The 18,020-nt window shown below is 38.6% G+C and overlaps 1 protein-coding gene across 1 annotated transcript in view; it reads right to left on the reverse strand.

Moving 5' to 3' along the window:
* Positions 1 to 18,020, reverse strand: part of LOC145485754 (sodium channel protein 1 brain-like) — a 46,736-nt gene that overhangs the window by 13,516 nt on the left and 15,200 nt on the right. The window contains exons 5-14 of the mRNA XM_081464372.1: positions 14,371 to 14,492; positions 7,485 to 7,616; positions 6,872 to 6,948; positions 4,465 to 4,593; positions 3,668 to 3,759; positions 3,062 to 3,265; positions 2,406 to 2,469; positions 2,157 to 2,301; positions 1,447 to 1,593; positions 73 to 435 (exon numbers count right to left, since the gene is read on the reverse strand). Coding sequence (XP_081320498.1) covers positions 73 to 435; positions 1,447 to 1,593; positions 2,157 to 2,301; positions 2,406 to 2,469; positions 3,062 to 3,265; positions 3,668 to 3,759; positions 4,465 to 4,593; positions 6,872 to 6,948; positions 7,485 to 7,616; positions 14,371 to 14,492 — 1,475 coding nt within the window. The remainder of the gene's footprint in view (positions 1 to 72; positions 436 to 1,446; positions 1,594 to 2,156; positions 2,302 to 2,405; positions 2,470 to 3,061; positions 3,266 to 3,667; positions 3,760 to 4,464; positions 4,594 to 6,871; positions 6,949 to 7,484; positions 7,617 to 14,370; positions 14,493 to 18,020) is intronic.

The raw sequence follows: 18,020 nt of genomic DNA on the forward strand, positions 1-18,020 counted from the left end.
AAACGATAATACACTTTATTATTATTGTCCGCGTTTATGGTTAATTGCAGGAGTTTGATAAATATCACTTACCAGATTACAGTACTCGAGCACCTTAGAAAAAGTCCCGTCCATTTCAAAGTGCTCCAGGGCCATTGCCAACGTATTGAACAGGATACACAAAGTAATGAGGGTCTCAAACACCGAGGAATTCACGACTCTTGACACGAAGTTTCGTGTACGCCTCCAGCAACTCGGGTTTCCTGGGACCTCGACAGTCACCTCCGTTGGTTCCTCGGGTTCTACGGGATGTTCAGATTCTTCCGGGTGAGCTGCTATGTAAGCCTCGCGCTCCTCAATTCGTTGTGTATCTTCTTGGTACAATGGTTCTGGGTCCATTTGTCCGTCAAACGAATAAGTGGAGGCGGATCGTTTGAGTTTGGCAAACGTTTGCGCCTAAAGGAACAAAGACAAGAGTGCACGAGATCAGCTAGCAAGTCAGAGGGATGATATTTGATGAGACTTCGTCAAAGGTCAGAATCTGTCGACAGTTAGAAATGTAGTCGATTATCTGTTATCAGTAATGATGTTTGATACGTAAGACTTTCCGACCATTTGGTTCGTGGTGGTGTATCTAATCCCATCTGAAAACTCGTTGAACCTCATTCAAACCTTCACTCGCAAATATGGCTGAGTTAATAATTGCAAAACTAACAGTACAACATGAAAGTACTGCTGAATTACTTCCAAAATAATGGCCACAAACTAAGGTATCACCACAGACTTGAGAGTGTGTACGTCTGTAAATGAAACCCTGATGCGGTGTGAGCAGTACTTTCATGTGGACTCTTAATTATGCTGTACAAGGTGGTTCTAACTTTTGAGTCTGTGGATGAAACCCTACTATGTGACGATTTAAATGAAAGCTATGGAGCAGTACTTTCATGTGGAACTGTTTATTATGCTGTACAAGGTGGTTCTAACTTTTAAGTCTGTGGATGAAACCCTACGGTGTGACCATTCAAATGAAAGCTATGGAGCAGTACTTTCATGTGGAACTGTTTATTATACTGTACAAGGTGGTTCTAACTTTTAAGTCTGCAGATGAAACCCTACTGTGAGACGATTTGACTGGAAGATATTGAGCAGCACTTTCAAGTGGTAGTGGAAGTGCTGTTAGTAACGCTACCTAAAACTAAGGTTTCATCCACAAAATTAACAGTAAGAATAAACTTGCACAGCATAGTAAACAGTACTACGTGAAAATACTGTTGAAAAGCGTTGGTTTTAATGAATACACCCCAGAGTTTCAAAACCCAACTTAAAGTTAGAACCTCTAAACACGCATTTGCTACGGCCTACATTCGCGTACGGCATTGATTTCTTTAGATAAAGATTTTCTGTACTCAAATCTGGAGCTTTCAGTGATATAAACAAAATGTCCATGGAGCGAAGAATCTCACTCACCCGAAGAACTTGATCCTGCAATGCTGCAGTTTCTTGTTCGTACGAAAGCGACACGACAGCCAAGACAAGATTGATCAAGTAGAAAGGACCCAGGAAGATCACAAACAGGAAATAAAATACGTACCACGGTCCTTTGGTAGCAATCACCTGCATGGAAAGAATCCACATCAACTGAGAAAACTTGGCCGGAAAGTGAACAAATGAATGTCACTTCGAGAAAGCAAGACAGCCTTAGAACTTAGTTGATGGCATGGCCTCATATTCAGATACGTATCGCTCGTCACACAGTTCACTAAATCTATACATATCTAAAGTGCGTACCAATTCTGGTAAACAAACAATTGCTTATACAGCGACTATTATCTGGGACAATATCCCTACTCATCTTTAAGATCTCAATACCTTCAACTTCTCGAAACATCTGAAACTTTATTTACTGTCTGAACAACATTCTGAAAACAAGTAATATTCCTATATGCTCTTTATTTCCAATTTTATGTACATATCTCATTCTCTTAATAGCTTTTTTTCTCTTAAATCTCCATAGAAACATAATAACTGGAGGCTGACTAGAAAACCCTTGGTTACTTCAGTCTCCAGACTCATATAGTACACATTTTTCTTTGTCTTTACATTTCACTGATATAAAAAAAAACTGTAAATGTTCGACTAAATAAAGTTATTGTTGTTGTTGTTAAAACTCTACTCACGCTGTTGTAAATGCTTTCCCAGTAATCCATTGTGACTAGTTGTAGAGAGGTTAAAAGCGACCAACCAAAGTTATCGTAGCTAATGTACTCAGATATAGGATTTGGTCCCGTATTCGGCATACACGTGTAGTTAATGGGACATTCACTTTAAAAAAACACACAGGAAGAACGTTAGGAGCTGGAAAATCGTGAAAACATGAACTGGCCGACTTAGCAAGAAGTTTAATCAACACATGGATCGAAACTTACAAGGCGACGGAAGAGTTTCCACACAAAACAGCCATGTTATCGCCCGCGAAAATATAGTGATTACCTGAATAATAAACACACGCATTGTCATATTGTCAATAATCATACTGAACATACAGCGAGCGAGATGCGCTTTCGACACCAAGGTGGGAAAACCAGAAATATCAGTATAAATTTCTTAACTACTCAGTCTGAGTAAAGGAAAATCTTTATTCGCGGGCCCAATTCTTTGCCCGCTCGAGAGATGTCAGAGACTGGACCCAAAAACTTCCATACTAATGAGGATGTTCAGATTCGTATCTCTGATTGGTTGTTTCTCGCGCGTCAAAATTCAAAACCGAGCAACAACCAATCAGAACAATACACAGAACTTATAGTGACGTTATCAGTATGGAATTTTTCAGGTCAAATCTTATCTCTCCAAAGATACGTCTGTTTACCGACTCAGGCAACAAGTAATTCGTAAGAGTAATTAGACTGAGTAGAGTACATAAAATTCGGGGAATAATCCTGCGAGTAATTTAAAAATGGGACGAGCGCGCAGCGCAAGACCGAATTAAAATTACGAGCACGAAAAATAGGCGCGCAGAGAACCAATCACGATGGAGATTGGTTAAGGATTAAGGATACGATTTAAGAGATAATCGTTTACTTACTTTCATTCTGCAAGTACGCACTGAAAGCTTCTTGATCTTGTGGCCATCCATTGGGATGATTACGAACACATTTATGCTGCATTACGCCAACGAAAAGTTGAAGGCCAATAAGTGCAAATACACATAAAAAGAAAGTTGTAAGTATAAGAACATCAGAGAGCATTCTGATAGATTTCAACAGCGTATTAACCATGGCTTTTAAACCTGCAATACCAAAAAGAAATACTGATTTTAATCTCAGTACAAAAACATACTAACCAAATCAATTTTATCAAGGGCTCAAAAGCTATTAAGGGCGCTTTCCATTCAAACAAAAAGTCCGGAACTTTCGAAACGGGAGCAAATGAAACCAAAATATCCTTGGAAAACCTCCAAAAAATCAGATAATTTTCACATTTCCAAAATGCGAACCATTCAAACAAAAATTTCGGAGACTCTGAGAGGAAAATAAATTGGAACGAAATTAAGAACCCGTAAGACATTTTAGGACATTTGGATTTATCTTGCCAGGTTATCCTAATGGAAATTGCCAGAAATGCAAACCGGCAGTTTTGGTCGAATGGAAAGCACCCCAACTGAAACAGGTGGTGCGCTAAATCTGTTTACCTTTAACTGCTGATATGGTCCTCAAAGCTCTAAGAACTCTGAAAGTTCGAATTCCCGATAAATTTTCTACGCCAGGAAGCATTGTTATATAACTGCAAGAAAAGGAAAGTGACATTTAGCTATGCTTCCATCACCTTCGCGTGCTATTGGAGACGGGAAATTAAACATTTTCCTTTCATTGATTTATCACACATTTTCCACCACTTCTTAATTTTGATTGACTAAATACACCAGCAACCGCCTGAAATAAGAGACTCCTTCCACCATATGTAAAGTTAAATAATTGGGATGGGCAGTTTGGAGAAATCAAGCGAGAGTACCCCACGCCGTCCTTGTCAAGGCAGTATAACAGACATTTAAGTCACCAAGCGATCATAAGTATCCGTGACGTTGGAATCTTCTCATGTACTAACATCACGGATATCTGATTCCTTTTTCGTAGCTGAGGCAGCTTTGCACGTAAATCTTAACCCCATAAATAATACACAAAACTCAAAATTGCTTTGCTTTTAATACTATTACGACCGAAATAAACCAAAGGTTAAAATTCCAAAAATAGAGTGCTTTGACAGCAGGACCTTCAAGACAAGGAGTGGTCAATTGAGATAATTTTAACTCACCTACTAACGAAAGATTTTGAAGATACCAAATCAAAATTTATTGGTGATGTAATTATCAATCCCACACTAATACCATTAAGCTCTGTTTTGATGACACAGCTCAACGACGGTTTGTAATCCGGCCAGTACATTGCGAAATCGTGCAATAACAGTAGCAGATAACCGCACTTAACTCACCCTAAAACTACTACTAAAAAGTCTAACCAATTCCAAGCATTTCTAAGATAAGCATATTTGTGGAGCGCAAATCCACGACCTATGATCTTGAGGAACATTTCAAGTGTATAAATGGCTGCGAACACAAATCTGTGGGATAGAATAGATACAATGCACGGTATTAGTCACGTATAGACTCTTGAGTTAATAATTTAATAAGTGAATGAGGTGAATCTTAGAAAGGGAAAATCAATATCAGTTGGTGTAAAGAGACAAGATAGAGAAGATTCTGAGTTTGATTATATTTAACTCTTCCGACTTTAGACGGACAACTTATAGACCCAGGAAGATATATCAGTCTGGTCAGGATAACCTTTAACGGTTAGATGGAAATGAAATAATGATGCTTTGTAGGAGTTATCGGAAATGGGTGCGATAATGATCCACATCGAACGAAATCCGAGTATTACAAGATTATGTAAGAGTTAATAAACGATCTATTGACACAAAAGTCACCAAAGTTGACTAAAATGTCTTTAAAACCCGATGATAGCCTTCACTACTACAGAAAGAATGATAACTATAAATGACCAAAGATGACTAAAGAACAAAGATGGGGAAGAATGCCTCGGTTTAAGAACAAAGCAACTCATGTTCTCGGACAATTGAAGCCCTTAATATTTCAAGATGTACCATCATTTCCAGCAAGGCATTAAACGATTAACATCACAGGTTACAAGTGGCGAGCAACGACCGTTCCAGTTTCGAGATCCAACTAGTAATTCTCATTACTGATCGTCACATATTTCTTTAGTTTTTAGTTCTGAGAATTGGGGGTTACACCAAGACAATATCCGCAGTAAAGACTGGACCACCTGTCAGCTGGAGAATGCATTCATATTTTGAGGAAAAATTAGATGTTCATGACTTTTTGCAGTTAATGAGTTCAATACAATCAATTCGTTTTGACTAGACGTCTATCAAATTGGTGTTAAAAAAGACAAACACAACGTCGTTTCCATGGAAACAACCGCCTACGTAATCTCAAAAAGATTAACATTACGCGTCAGTCGTGATAACATAGCAATTTATGACACGAACAAAGCCAATTCTGCTAAAACTGTCGGTTAGCGACAATCAGTACACACATAAACAAATATTTCTCTGGAAATTGAAACAAAATTAAACAAAAAAGTCGGCAATGCAGTACCACAACCACATTGGTGAATTGGTTGATTGGTGAGTGGCATGGCCAAAATTTCACTTTACATCTGGATCGCGGTACACAGCGGTCAAATTCGAAAACTCATCAGGGAGATAATTCAGTCTTACGATTCAAAAGAAAAAAAATGACAAAAATACCAAGATAACCTTGACAGTTTAAGTAAGTTGTTAAGAAATCCAGATTTTTCGATTAATTTCACATGGTGTTCATAGCACGAGAACAATATCGATTTGACCATCAAAAGTTGCCGAATTTATTTCAAGTGCTGCACTTATTGCTAATGACCACGAAAAGATAATTAAATAGCTCTGGTTTACTGGCAGATAAAATGAGAACGCAAGGAGAACTCGTCTGCTTCATAACTTACATATTTGAACATGCCATATAGGCTCAAAATTTATCATTTGTTCAGCGGTAACGTCGAGAGAGGTCTAAAGTTTTATTAGTAACTGAAGAAGATTCTTTACAAGTTGATCCACAATTAATTCTGGCCGGCGCCTGGTTGTCTCTTTTACAAGTTATTCGCTTCACAAAACAAAAGCTGGATTCTACGAAAAACCACTATATTTGTCTTGCTACGTCAGTGTCCACTGCCAGTAAGGAACTCCAGACAAAATCACGGAACTCGTCAACCAATAGACTGACATTCAGAGCGATAAGAGTGAAGCCAAAACAGCTTAGACACATAAAATAGGGCCACTTTTAACAATCTGCCAGACAAGCTGACTCGCTTGCTTCACTGCCCAGCCAAGCGAGTCATCATTACATCAACCGAAGACATAATCATGTTATTTACTCCTCGTTCAATAAATCCCCTGCCAAAACAAACGAATTGCCATATACTTCTCTTCTCTTTATTTTTAAAAGCGACCCTGCCTGTGTATTTGCTCTACCAAAACTTATGACGAAGTCGTGGAAAAACAGATATAATCTCAAAAGAAAAGTGGTTTTTTAGTCTTTTTTTCTAATTGAATATACAAAATTAGGGGTTGTTTGCAGAGCATCTAAACCTTTTATTTGCTCTACACATTTCTTACAGCGTTCGCGGGTCGGATTCTAGGGGACTGAGGAAAGAGACCCCCCCCCCCCCCCCCTTCGAGAAAGTGCACCCGCCATGCAAAAGATAACCGAAAAAGAGAGGAAGGGAGGGAGGGAGGGAGGGGGGGGGAGGGGGTAGAGAGAGGGAAAGGAAAAAATACTCACTCTGCCTCTTCTGGTGGATTGCTCATAGCCAGGAATACACAGTTTGTTAAAATTGTCAGTAGAATAATAAGTTCAAAATATGTGCGCTATGGTCAAGGAATCAAACAGCACAAGGTGACCAGCAAATAACTCACAAAAATACACAAAAAACGTTCAAACTAGAGTGACCTTAGGTGTATTAAGTTTGACCCATTTCCCCACATTTTACAACCAACCAACCTGGCAAATGTTGCGCCATGGTAAAGGTTTTGGTCACTCTCTTGTCACGCCGTCTTATAAACGGAAGGTCACGCGAGTTTTTTTTTTCAGTGGACAGTTCCTTTTTTCAGAACAAGATTGTCTGTACATGTGGTACTGATCTTTCAAGTATTTGAGGTTGACACTGTAATACACAAGACAAGACGGGTTTGCAAAAAACAAAACAACAAAAAGAAAAACAGGTGTATGAGAAATTTAGTCACATGAACACGACAAACGCACAAAAACAAACAAACAAACAAACAAACAACTAAAATAGAGCAGGACGGACCCAAACGCGCTAAACACCAGCAGTTTTTTCTGCGTATAACGTAATTAATGTAATAACTGTCTATAAACTAGTCTGTAATAAAGGATATTGATGTGTTATTAGAAAAAGTACAAATCTTCGAATCCTGTTCCTAGGACTGAAGAGATAAAGGGAATCGGAGGCGTGGAAGCGGTACACATACTGTTTACCAAACTTGTTCGCAACGATGAGAAAAGTCTGAAAACAGAAACAAGAAAAAACATCACATAAATAAAATCAATTACCTACACAAGCGATATTTATATTTAGCTCGATAAAAATAATACATATTCACCGAATCAGAAACAGTTTTACGAGGTAATGACAATTTATCTCGCCGAAAACACAATAATTTACGCCTTCAGGGAAGTAATAAAATCTACCTTCCGTTTTCAATGCGGTCAAAAGTTTGAATATATATCCGGCAAAATCAATCTTATTTTGGAACACGCAAGTCCTGTTAAGGATAGGTTTTCAAGGCGATATTTTTACACTGAATGAAAATAGTCTAGACGAACAAATTTGGTGGAAGACAACCAAATGAGTTGATATCACTGCCATGGGCGCAACATGGGCACAAGCGAATATCGGAAAGGACTTATTCAACAAAAGAATAAATACATCACGGTTATTGCTTTGTTAGACGATAAGTCTTTATTTTAATCCTTCTCAAAAGCCTGTAAATTGCTTAAACGAAAAGTACGCTTTTCTTTGCCGTAATGAACACAAATATACTGTCATGGTGTACAAACAGAAGCACGGAAATTTAATCAACCTGAAATGCTTGTAAGCTGGCGAGAAAGTGCTTCCGTATTCAACAACATTCGATGTCAATTTGCAAGTTCATGACAAATTCGGAAGCTATCTTGCCATTAATCGGAAATAGAATCGGATCTGATCGAGCGGGAATAAATAAAGGCTAGTGCATCACATTCTGTTTACGAAGGGGAATGTAATTTCATTGCAGAGCGCCACTCAAGCCATTCAGAGTACCTGGGATTGGTCGATAAGAATCTCATCTCCAAATTAGGCGCAGAATTATGTGGGAAATATCCTGACAACAGCGTAGATATTCTCTATTAAATTAAAAAGTGAATTTACTTATTAAGCGGCGGGTTCGTGTCTCCTCGGCGAAAATCAAGAAGGTAATTGATAAATTCTTGACAAATAGCGCAAGCGCTACTTTTAATTTCTAATAAATACGAGAATAGTTGAACAAAAGGCTAAATAATTTTGTACAACTAATAAGAGATTAAGCCACAGTTTCGTAGTGTAACTAAATTTGAATATCTTATAGCAATATGGTAATTTCAATCTTTCGTCGTTTTCGATGTTTTGCACACCAACAGTCGAAAAATGGGAATTATTAAAAATTACATTTTCTCAACCATCTCGTGCCGTGCAGTGACAAAATCGTCAACGAAACTATGTTGATCAACTTCACACAAACACTTTAAAATATTTTTTCTTTCCCGCAGAGGACCTATGCTTCATTTAATTTCATCTTACTGATTAGGTCTATGTCTCGTCAAAATAAATTGCGGAAAAACCGCGCGCATTTCGGCGAGCAAAGGTTCTGGAGATGCCTGTGTGAGACGGAAGAGTTTCGAAAAAGATTTCTTAGCAGTCCCTTTACGACGAGAACGTGTTTATTCCCCTAGGTAACATAACAAGGCTATTCTTAGCTGTATTGAATTCTACATGGAGTTAGTCATATAACATCTCCCTCAGTTTGAGAAGATTAAGAGCCTAGCGTGAGTATAGGAACATCTGTCCTACACAGTATTGTCGTTCTGTACGCAGCAGGGGCGCTAAATATTACCCGATTTCTTATTCAGCCTCTAGATTTGCAACCGACAGGGGGTCGCGTACAGTGAAAGAGACTCTTTTGTCATAGACATCTTTGTTTTGGTCAAAGTCGCGGACAAAGCTTTTTCTAGTACGGGTAACAACCCAACGCAAACAGTTGCAGATGCCCGCTGTTTGAAGAATATTCCTGTTAACGACATTGAAACGCGCCTGATGCGAGCTTGTAATAAGGGAGGCTCTGGCAAAGGCGCGCTTCTCTTTTCCAACAATGCTAGCCACATTGTGTAGCCTCAAAAATGACTTTTGGGCGAAAGTCACAACTGTCTACCCCGTCGCAATATGATGTTTTGAAACTCCTGTGGATACAAATAACAAGCTTCAAATCGACTTAAGATTTCAACAAAAGTTAAGGCAACGTGAGTCAAACGCAAGGTTTTGAAGTCGCGTCTAGAATCCCACTGTTAGTGTCAAAGGAACTGTACACAAGCGAACAATGTCCCTGTAAACTAAATCTCGAAACCAAAGCAAAACTTATTGCCCGATCGCTTCGGCGAAATTGAATTATCGGCGATCTGTTTTAATGTTCACGCACTTCAGCGTTAAACTGACGAGGCTTTCGGCCGATGTGGTTCAATCAGTTCGTGCTAATTGGACAGACAAGGCCTCCAAAACCGTGCAATAAAAAAGCGATACTCGATCAAATTTCACAAAACAACGAAAAACCAACGAATTGGCGTTTAATGTTTCCATAGTTCTCATTAAACGAGTGAAGGTTTGAAAATCCTCAAGACATCTTCAATTTTCAGTTAGGTAAACAAAGCATTAGGCTGTCACTCGCCGAGGCAACGAAATTTAAATATTTTATCAACTTAACAAATGGGGAAAAGGGCCCAAACAAAAGCTTTTGATGAATTATTAAAAGTATGTAAATCAATTCTTTGAAGGGCAAAATTTACACTATTAATATTTCATTTACTGTGGCATCGAGAGCTGTGGAGGACCTATCTCCTCACCGCCCCGAATTTAAATAGAGCATCTTTACAACAGAAATATTTGCGATTTGCCAACACAGGCAACCTCTTCTTGAGAAATCCAAAATCGATTAAAGTCAACTGGTACCTGTATAATTATCGAGTCCGTGACAGGTTTATTTACCAAAAAAATTGAGCCCTGTTTAAAGGAATGTATGTCAGGCCACTTTAGCGGGGTGAGGAGATGTCACAGTTTACATGTTGCAAATTTTCGGCTGTTCTCCTGTACAAACAATTTCAGTGCCTAGTCACATGCATTATCGAGTCGTTTTCCAACCCCTCCCAATTTTGCGGTCTTCCGTAAATTCTTGTTTTATTTATAGCTGAGCAGGTTGCTGGATGTAACATGCCGAAATCAAGTTGAAAACGAACGTTAAAATCTCTGCTAAAATCGCCACTTTCAATTTTCTCACAAGTTAGGAGTAAAAAGTGCGTTAATGTTTTTCGTTTAAATAGACACAATGTCGTGTTTTTGTTCAACTACTCGTTAAAATCAAGACAAGAAGCTTAGTTTGCGATAGATTAAAAGAACTGTCATTTTCTTGATAAAAAAACTATTAATATTCATCGAAACTGCGGTTCAGAATCTCGCCTAAAAGTATTTACAGCGTAGCCAACAAATTCTACGCATATTCAACTATAATTTTCCCAAGTGTGCGAAATTTTAACAAAAAAATTATTATTCGCAATTTTGAAAATTAAAGTCAAAACGCAAGGATGCCGTTTCCTGGACTAACAAAAACACCAATGACTTTTGATTAAAAAATAACACTAGTGAAGGACAAAGCGATTTGGATTTTGTCAATGGCAAAAGTACAGTTTCTATCATCTTTTCGTCTGGCAATTTTCGATTACTGTACACACTGTTTATAGTAAATTCACAATATTCTTCCAACGCGCGAATTATGCCTAACTTGACGCAAGGGAAAGCTCCCAAAATGAAAACTAAGAAGCAGCTATCGAGACTCGACAACAAAGAAGCCGTGTTTGACTTTTCTATTGCTGTATGACATTTCAAGAAAAGAAAACTTGTAATTTTCGATGTTGTTTGCATGCAAAAAAGCAACGGAACACAATCAGAAGAGATTTATTTACAACAGACATGATTCTCTCAGCGTAGAATACGCTCTAGCTTGAACATAATCACCACAAAATAAAATTTACCGTCGAAATTTACTTGACACTCTCGTTCACTCTCACAGCAGTGTTTAAATTGGAAAACGAATTAATCGCTATCGGACATAATTCATTTTTGTAAAAGGACTCAACATTAGTTGTCTAAGCGAAAGCGATTCCTGAATCGACGATATTCAGTTACTCAATTATAATAAGAATAAAAAAGCGACCTAAAAGTAGCGGCTGATTTTTAACGTCACGAATTTAAAAGCGAAGATTTGTCTCGGTCTCGATACAACTTAATAAGAGAAACGTCTTCATTATTCGCAAGCGACCTTCGGTTTTTCGGTGGTGAATCGCGACGAGGAAGTCATAATTAATTCGTATATTTTTACTATCAAATTCCAGTAAAGAAGATTGATTTTTGTCGCCGATCTGCACGTTTCCGCCGAGTCTAAAAGATCCGGAATTAATTCGCCACTGTTGTTTTCGGCAAGAAGAGGATCGATCGGCGAATTGTGAGGAAAATACATACTCCACAGCAACTCGGCTCGCATAATATTTAAATATTTACACATGCTTAAGGTGTATGTATAAAGTTTCCTTGCCGATTTTCACAGATAAAAACATGACTCATCGACTGAAAATTCGCGTAAGATCCGTCCCAATTCTTGGTCCGGAATAAACGTGAAAACCTCCCAAAAGTAAGGCAGGGATCGTGCTAGCCGACAGCTCCTAGTGGTGGCGAATAACTATGAACGCTAGCAGCAAGATGGCTCAAAATCTAACCGCCCCGGCACAAGTTTACAATATTTGCGAGCCAGATTGATTTTATAATCAAGCGCTTGAGGCACAAGGTCTAGATTGCCAAGACAAGTGAGTTTCATCGCTACTTACTTGCCCATCTTGTGGTTCGTAGTCGCAATCCTTAAACGGTACTAGTAAGTAATGTTCGGCGAGTGGTGTATAGGGTTCTTGGGCGGCTTGTAAAGCTTCGCCATCTCCGTCTTGAAGAATCAATTGCGAGCGTCTAAGCGCTTCTTCTCGAGAGTGCTTTTCGGCTTCTCGAGTATGGTGAGCCCTAACGGCAGCCGAAGCAGCTATCATGTTTCTCGAGATGCTACTGCAAGTGAATTTCTGGTTCTCAGTCCACCTGCCGCTCTATGGCACTGGCATAACATTTGAACTCCACTTTACAAACGACGCAAGGACAGCACAAAGTCGCTGAGCACCCGTCGGTAAAAGTCGCCAAAGTTACACGTTAACAATCAGTAGACTAGCAGCGAGTGTCTGCTCGCATTCTGTTCGCTTAGCGCCTTCAGGAAACCCAAAAACTGGTGGAAAAACAACAATTCGCCATGACGATGGTTCTGGTAAACACGGCTTCATTAGAAATAATCCGCCACCTGGTCTGCCGCTTGCCCGTGCCTTGAGCATGCTGGGATACACTGGCTTGCACGTCACTTCAGACATTAGGCACTTGATTGGATGGATCATAACAACGCCGGTTTTCCCCGCACGAAGTGGCTGCTGTAAATTTTGCCTCGCCAAACACCACATACTTGCGGCTTGTCCTTGGTTTGAGTCTAATGCCAATGTGTTAGGCAATGTGAGGAAAATATTCAATTGTACCGAAACCTTCGATGATCGGGGTTGACATGGAAAGTGATTGCAAAATCTGCCGAGGTTTTAATAGCTGATTTAAAACGGCATTTTCACGTGTTAAAGTCGTTCCATGAAAAGTCGAGAAGTTGATTTTTTGTGTCTGTGTCTTACTTGAAACAGAAAAAAATCGGAAAAAGAAAGGGAAAAAATGAGACTGCTCGGACTATTTTGGACATCACGGTGGTAACTGTTAATCACTTCAATGGAAACAATGCACACTAACACAGCCCTACAGATACTACACAATCATCTTAAACTTTAGAAAATCAGCTTTACGATTGTTAGTCTATTCTAACAAAGCGGAAGACAGCGTTGTTTAAAAATTCCACGGCTTAAATTTCATCTTTTGGTTATTCTTCATAGTGATATTAATTCATGACTTGCTTTCTGCTTTCATCTTATTACTCAACAAATTATTCGCCTCCAATACACCAATACAACACAGCGAACTACCCACCGCTAAGAGAACTCAAAACAAGCGCTTACTCGTCATCATTACCAAACATTTCACTTAAAAATATTAATAAATCTAGCAAAGCAAAAACCCTGGCCAGTCTGTAAAAAGCAGCCAGTTTACTTTTGCTGATTAAAAGTGGCTGCGAGAATACAGGGTTTGAAGGTCAGTGAACAGACGAAATCAATTACAGCTAACAAAAACAGGTGGCAACAGCGACTCTCGGTACACTTATCGAAAGGTGCAAAATTACAGCATGAATATGCAAAACGTTACCCAAAAAAGTCAAATTTTCTGCGCCTCATTTTCATAATTTACATCAGCACAGACTCCAAGGTTATTACTCGCGACAATAAACCCTAAAAAACTAACTTTGTCGACGTTTTTCTTTTTTGGAGCGCTTAGGTGACTTTTAAACTTTGTGTGAAATAATTAAAGTTGAACAGTGTTTCATCGACTTAGCGAAGTCCGGCACACGAGCAACGACACAAGTTAATTGCAACTGGCCAAAACAAAACTTGACCGTGTGATACTTTCCTTTTAAAAGAAATGTTACAGTTTTTCAAACATTTTCTCGTTTCCGAAAAGTCTTAAACTATGTACAGAGGAAAATACAAAGCATTGTCAATGGCAACAATGAATCGCCGAAACTCAACAGCACAGTATAACAAGCGCAACGACAACAACCCCCGACTTCTGCTTAAAATTAATCCTCTACGAACGGAAATGGGGTTCTTTGGATGTTGAATAATTCCCAGCGATTAAGTGTTGCCATGCAAAGTTCGAACACTTAGGAGGTGGTTTATTTTGCGATTAGGTGTTCGGAGATACTTAAGATATTTACGATCCTTAGTAAGATCTGCGCGCTTGCACGTACCTCAGCTCTTGGGCAGCCCTCTGGAACTTCTTCGCGTCTAGTTTCCTTTCCTCTAGAGGACAGAAACGTAATTGTTTCGGACATGGTACATTGGTGGCCGTCATCCCGTCGAATTTCGCATCCTATAGGTATCAATACAGAGCCCGATGTTAATACTTAATGCTTGCGATCGCATTGAAGGGACGTAATTTTTTTTCCACGGTAAATTTTTACATAAAAACCTGCTGTTCTCTTTGTTCTCCCCTCCAATGATAACTCCCTTACCAATTACGGGAGGACCTCTACGTTTGCCGCGAAACAATGAGTTTTAATCAGGAGCAATCTGCTTCTAGTTGTCAGTTCAGCACGCGCTCTAAGCTGAGCACGGTTTAACAACTTTGAAAAAAGAAACACTTGCCAGTGAATTACAGGAATGCCTTTACACGCTCAGTTTAAAAAACAGACGTGACCGGTCAGTGTTGCTAAAGAGGAAGAAAAAGTAGTTTTCTGTTTAACATGATAATTGGTTCAATAGACAAAACGCCAGGGGAAGTGTCAGCAATGAGGAAAACCAACAGGACGACATAACAAACAAGATGGCTGAGAAAAAAGTCAGTGAAAGGAGTTGAAAGTGTTTGACAGTAGAGATTGTCCTAGAGAAGGATAAAGCGAGGAAGATCTTTTTGTCAACAGGATCTGTTACGAAAGGAAAAAAGAACTGAGGAGAATTCTTCATGGTTTACGATTTCAGCAACAGAAGCGCTCTTTCAGATGTTTGCTTTCTTCCTTCATTCTTTAAACCGCAGCAACACTCCAATAAGTAAATAAGCTTGTTGGTCAAAATAGTGACGAAAGATTACAATCAACTCCGCTTTGTAGGATTTGAGCACAGCGGATTATTCATCAGAAGCAGCCTTTCTCTAACGTAAAAAAGTGTACAATGCTAATATTGCACATTACTGTAAATCCGCGCGTGTATGATGAACTTTCTCTTAAGCTAATAATTTTAACACCTTCAAAACAATGTCCGCTATATAGTAATTTTGTTTATCCTGTTTAAAACCAGTGTGGTTGCGCGCACATCGCAACCTGCTAACTCTCTAATTAGCACTAACACTATAAAGCGGCATAGCATTTTTATTCCTATTAATAGTCACTTCTTCAAACAATCATCTCTCATCGTATCACGCTATATCTAGATAAAGTATTTACTGCAAACGTCAAACTAGCTTTTAATAACTGCATGTGTGATCACGATAACGATCTCGCCTGAATCGCCAAGGGGTTAGGAACCGCCGGTGAAATACCATAAATGTTATTTTCAGTTTTCATATAAGTGATAAGCGATCTTAGATTTACACAACAACACAAAACACGACAAGTGAATATTCTCTTACGTCAGCTGTTCTTGGCTTTAAAAGCACTTTAATATTTAAATCTATGAAAAGGCTTTTCCTTGAACAAAAGCTAAGAAAGTTTGAAGAAAAGCTCAGTGATAATATTACAATATATCACCGGCTTAAAAATCAATATGGTTTACTTTGAATCATTTCTGTCCCACGCGAATTAAAGAAGCCATTTCAGCGTTCAAAGACAGCCGCCAAGCGAAGACCATGAAAAAGATTGGTTGGTTTTATGATTGATTGACTCATAGATTGACTGATTGACACAATCAGCAAGAGGCGGGCCACATGGACAAAAGGATAGTAGAGATCAGCAAGAAAACGTCACTGTGAACAAAAGCGCGCACAAGTTAATGTTACTGTGTGAATAATTTCCCTTCAAAAACATGCATTCAAGACAGGATACTTGATTTATGAAAACAATAAGAGTTAGAAACGCCCTGAGACAAAGCTTAAAACCACAGTGAGATGCCTGTATGGTAGCTTACTGAAAGAGCAATAACTCTTGTCAAATGACAAAATAAAACCCGCCAGTTTGGCTTGTTCGCCTCAGCTGGAGTTTCTAATCAACTGGGTAACATCCCTGAAAGTTTAATTATCCTGCTAGAAAAACGCTGTTAAGCAAGAGACGAGCCTACGCAGGAAACTTTAGCTCGCAGGTTGATCAGGAATGACTCAGTAGATACCTGCATAGATTGCAATGAAAACCCCGTCAACAAATTAGCAACCAAAAAACAACAACAAATCATAATGGAAACTAAAAGAGAAAGACAACACCGAGCGAGATAACACAGAAGAAAAGGCGTCATGTCCAAATGAGACGTTTAATACTCAGTGTACTTCGGCGACAAAAAGGTATTAAAAAAGCGATAATTCAACAACAATATGGAGGCTCAAAGAACAGCCTTATTGGTAATACCATATTGACCACGAATTTGCTCAACCTGTGGCGTGCTGAAAGACAATTTTACAATCAGAATTGTCATTTTCGCTCGTTAACTTAAGATTCTTGCTAACTGGCAGGACAAAAAGACAGTTTTTCAGTTTTCTGACCGTCAAAAGCGTTTTTATTAAAAAAAACCTAGCACACTGGGAAACGCACACAAGTACATGAAAAGTCCTTGAATCAACAGCATAAATAATTTACAACAACTTCCGCTCAAAAGGAGCCGGCGCCAAGCAATATTAGGCACATATTATTCAAAACTTGAAATAGCAATCCAGACGTACACACCTAAAATCCGGCGAAAGTTTATTTTATCATATTACTATCAAACAAAACCGATAGTTTTTGGTGATTGTTTCTCTTTTTTATAAGCAGCTGAAATGTGAACTCAATTGATATCTTTTTATCAGTGCGCACTTGGCCTTAAAGAATTTATACTTTTCTCTATTGAGTATTTTCTGTATTTTTTATATACCATTAGAAAATTATGTCTTATTCAAACAATGCAAAAATAAAAACTCAAATAGTTTTCCCTTGTCAGTCAAAACATTCACGCATTTCACCAAACAAGAGATATAGAGAACAGCTCCGAATGTACGCCTTCCAGGCCTCAAATGGAGCTCAGAAACAAATGAAAGGTTCTTGCAAGCGACATGTCAGTGTCTAATAAATTCGGCACCGAGCGCAGCCTAATAAAACGATTTATGACAAAATATCAGATATCGGCTAATTCGATATCTTGGTCACAGACCAGTCAAATCAAATAACAGGCGCCAACCTGAGTGAGAAAATATCAAAATGCAAATTACAAACCACACAAACTCCTTCAATGCGAATGTACACATACGTTCTTTAGCCCCAGCAATATTTGTACAATATTCCTTCTGATTAGAGTTGGTGTAATATTTCCTAGCAAACAAAGCTTGGCGGAGTGGAAAAGTCAACGAATGTTCAAAATGACTTTCTGTTTACTATTACCTCGCCAAACCTAAGTAAACTCGTTTCTTCTGAAGATTCACTTTCCTAAAAGTCGATGCTAAAGTCAAATTGACGAATGTAGATTCGAAAGCGTTCGACAAGTTGATAGACCCAAGAAAATATCGTGTTTCAGTTTGAAGGCCGAGAACAAAGGTGTAGGATCGTATAATCTTATAAATTTTACAACGAATAATTCATGATTAAAGAACGCTGTCATGATGGTTTTCACGAGTTTCATATGACCCTAAAAAAAAACGTGGCCGAAATGAAAGGAACATCAATTATCAATTCACACTTTTTACATTTGTAATTAAAATGTCACGAAATAATAATAAAAAAACCTT

The sequence above is a fragment of the Orbicella franksi genome, chromosome 4 (assembly GCF_964199315.1).
Source record: "Orbicella franksi chromosome 4, jaOrbFran1.1, whole genome shotgun sequence".
Classification (NCBI taxonomy): Eukaryota; Metazoa; Cnidaria; class Anthozoa; order Scleractinia; family Merulinidae; genus Orbicella; species Orbicella franksi.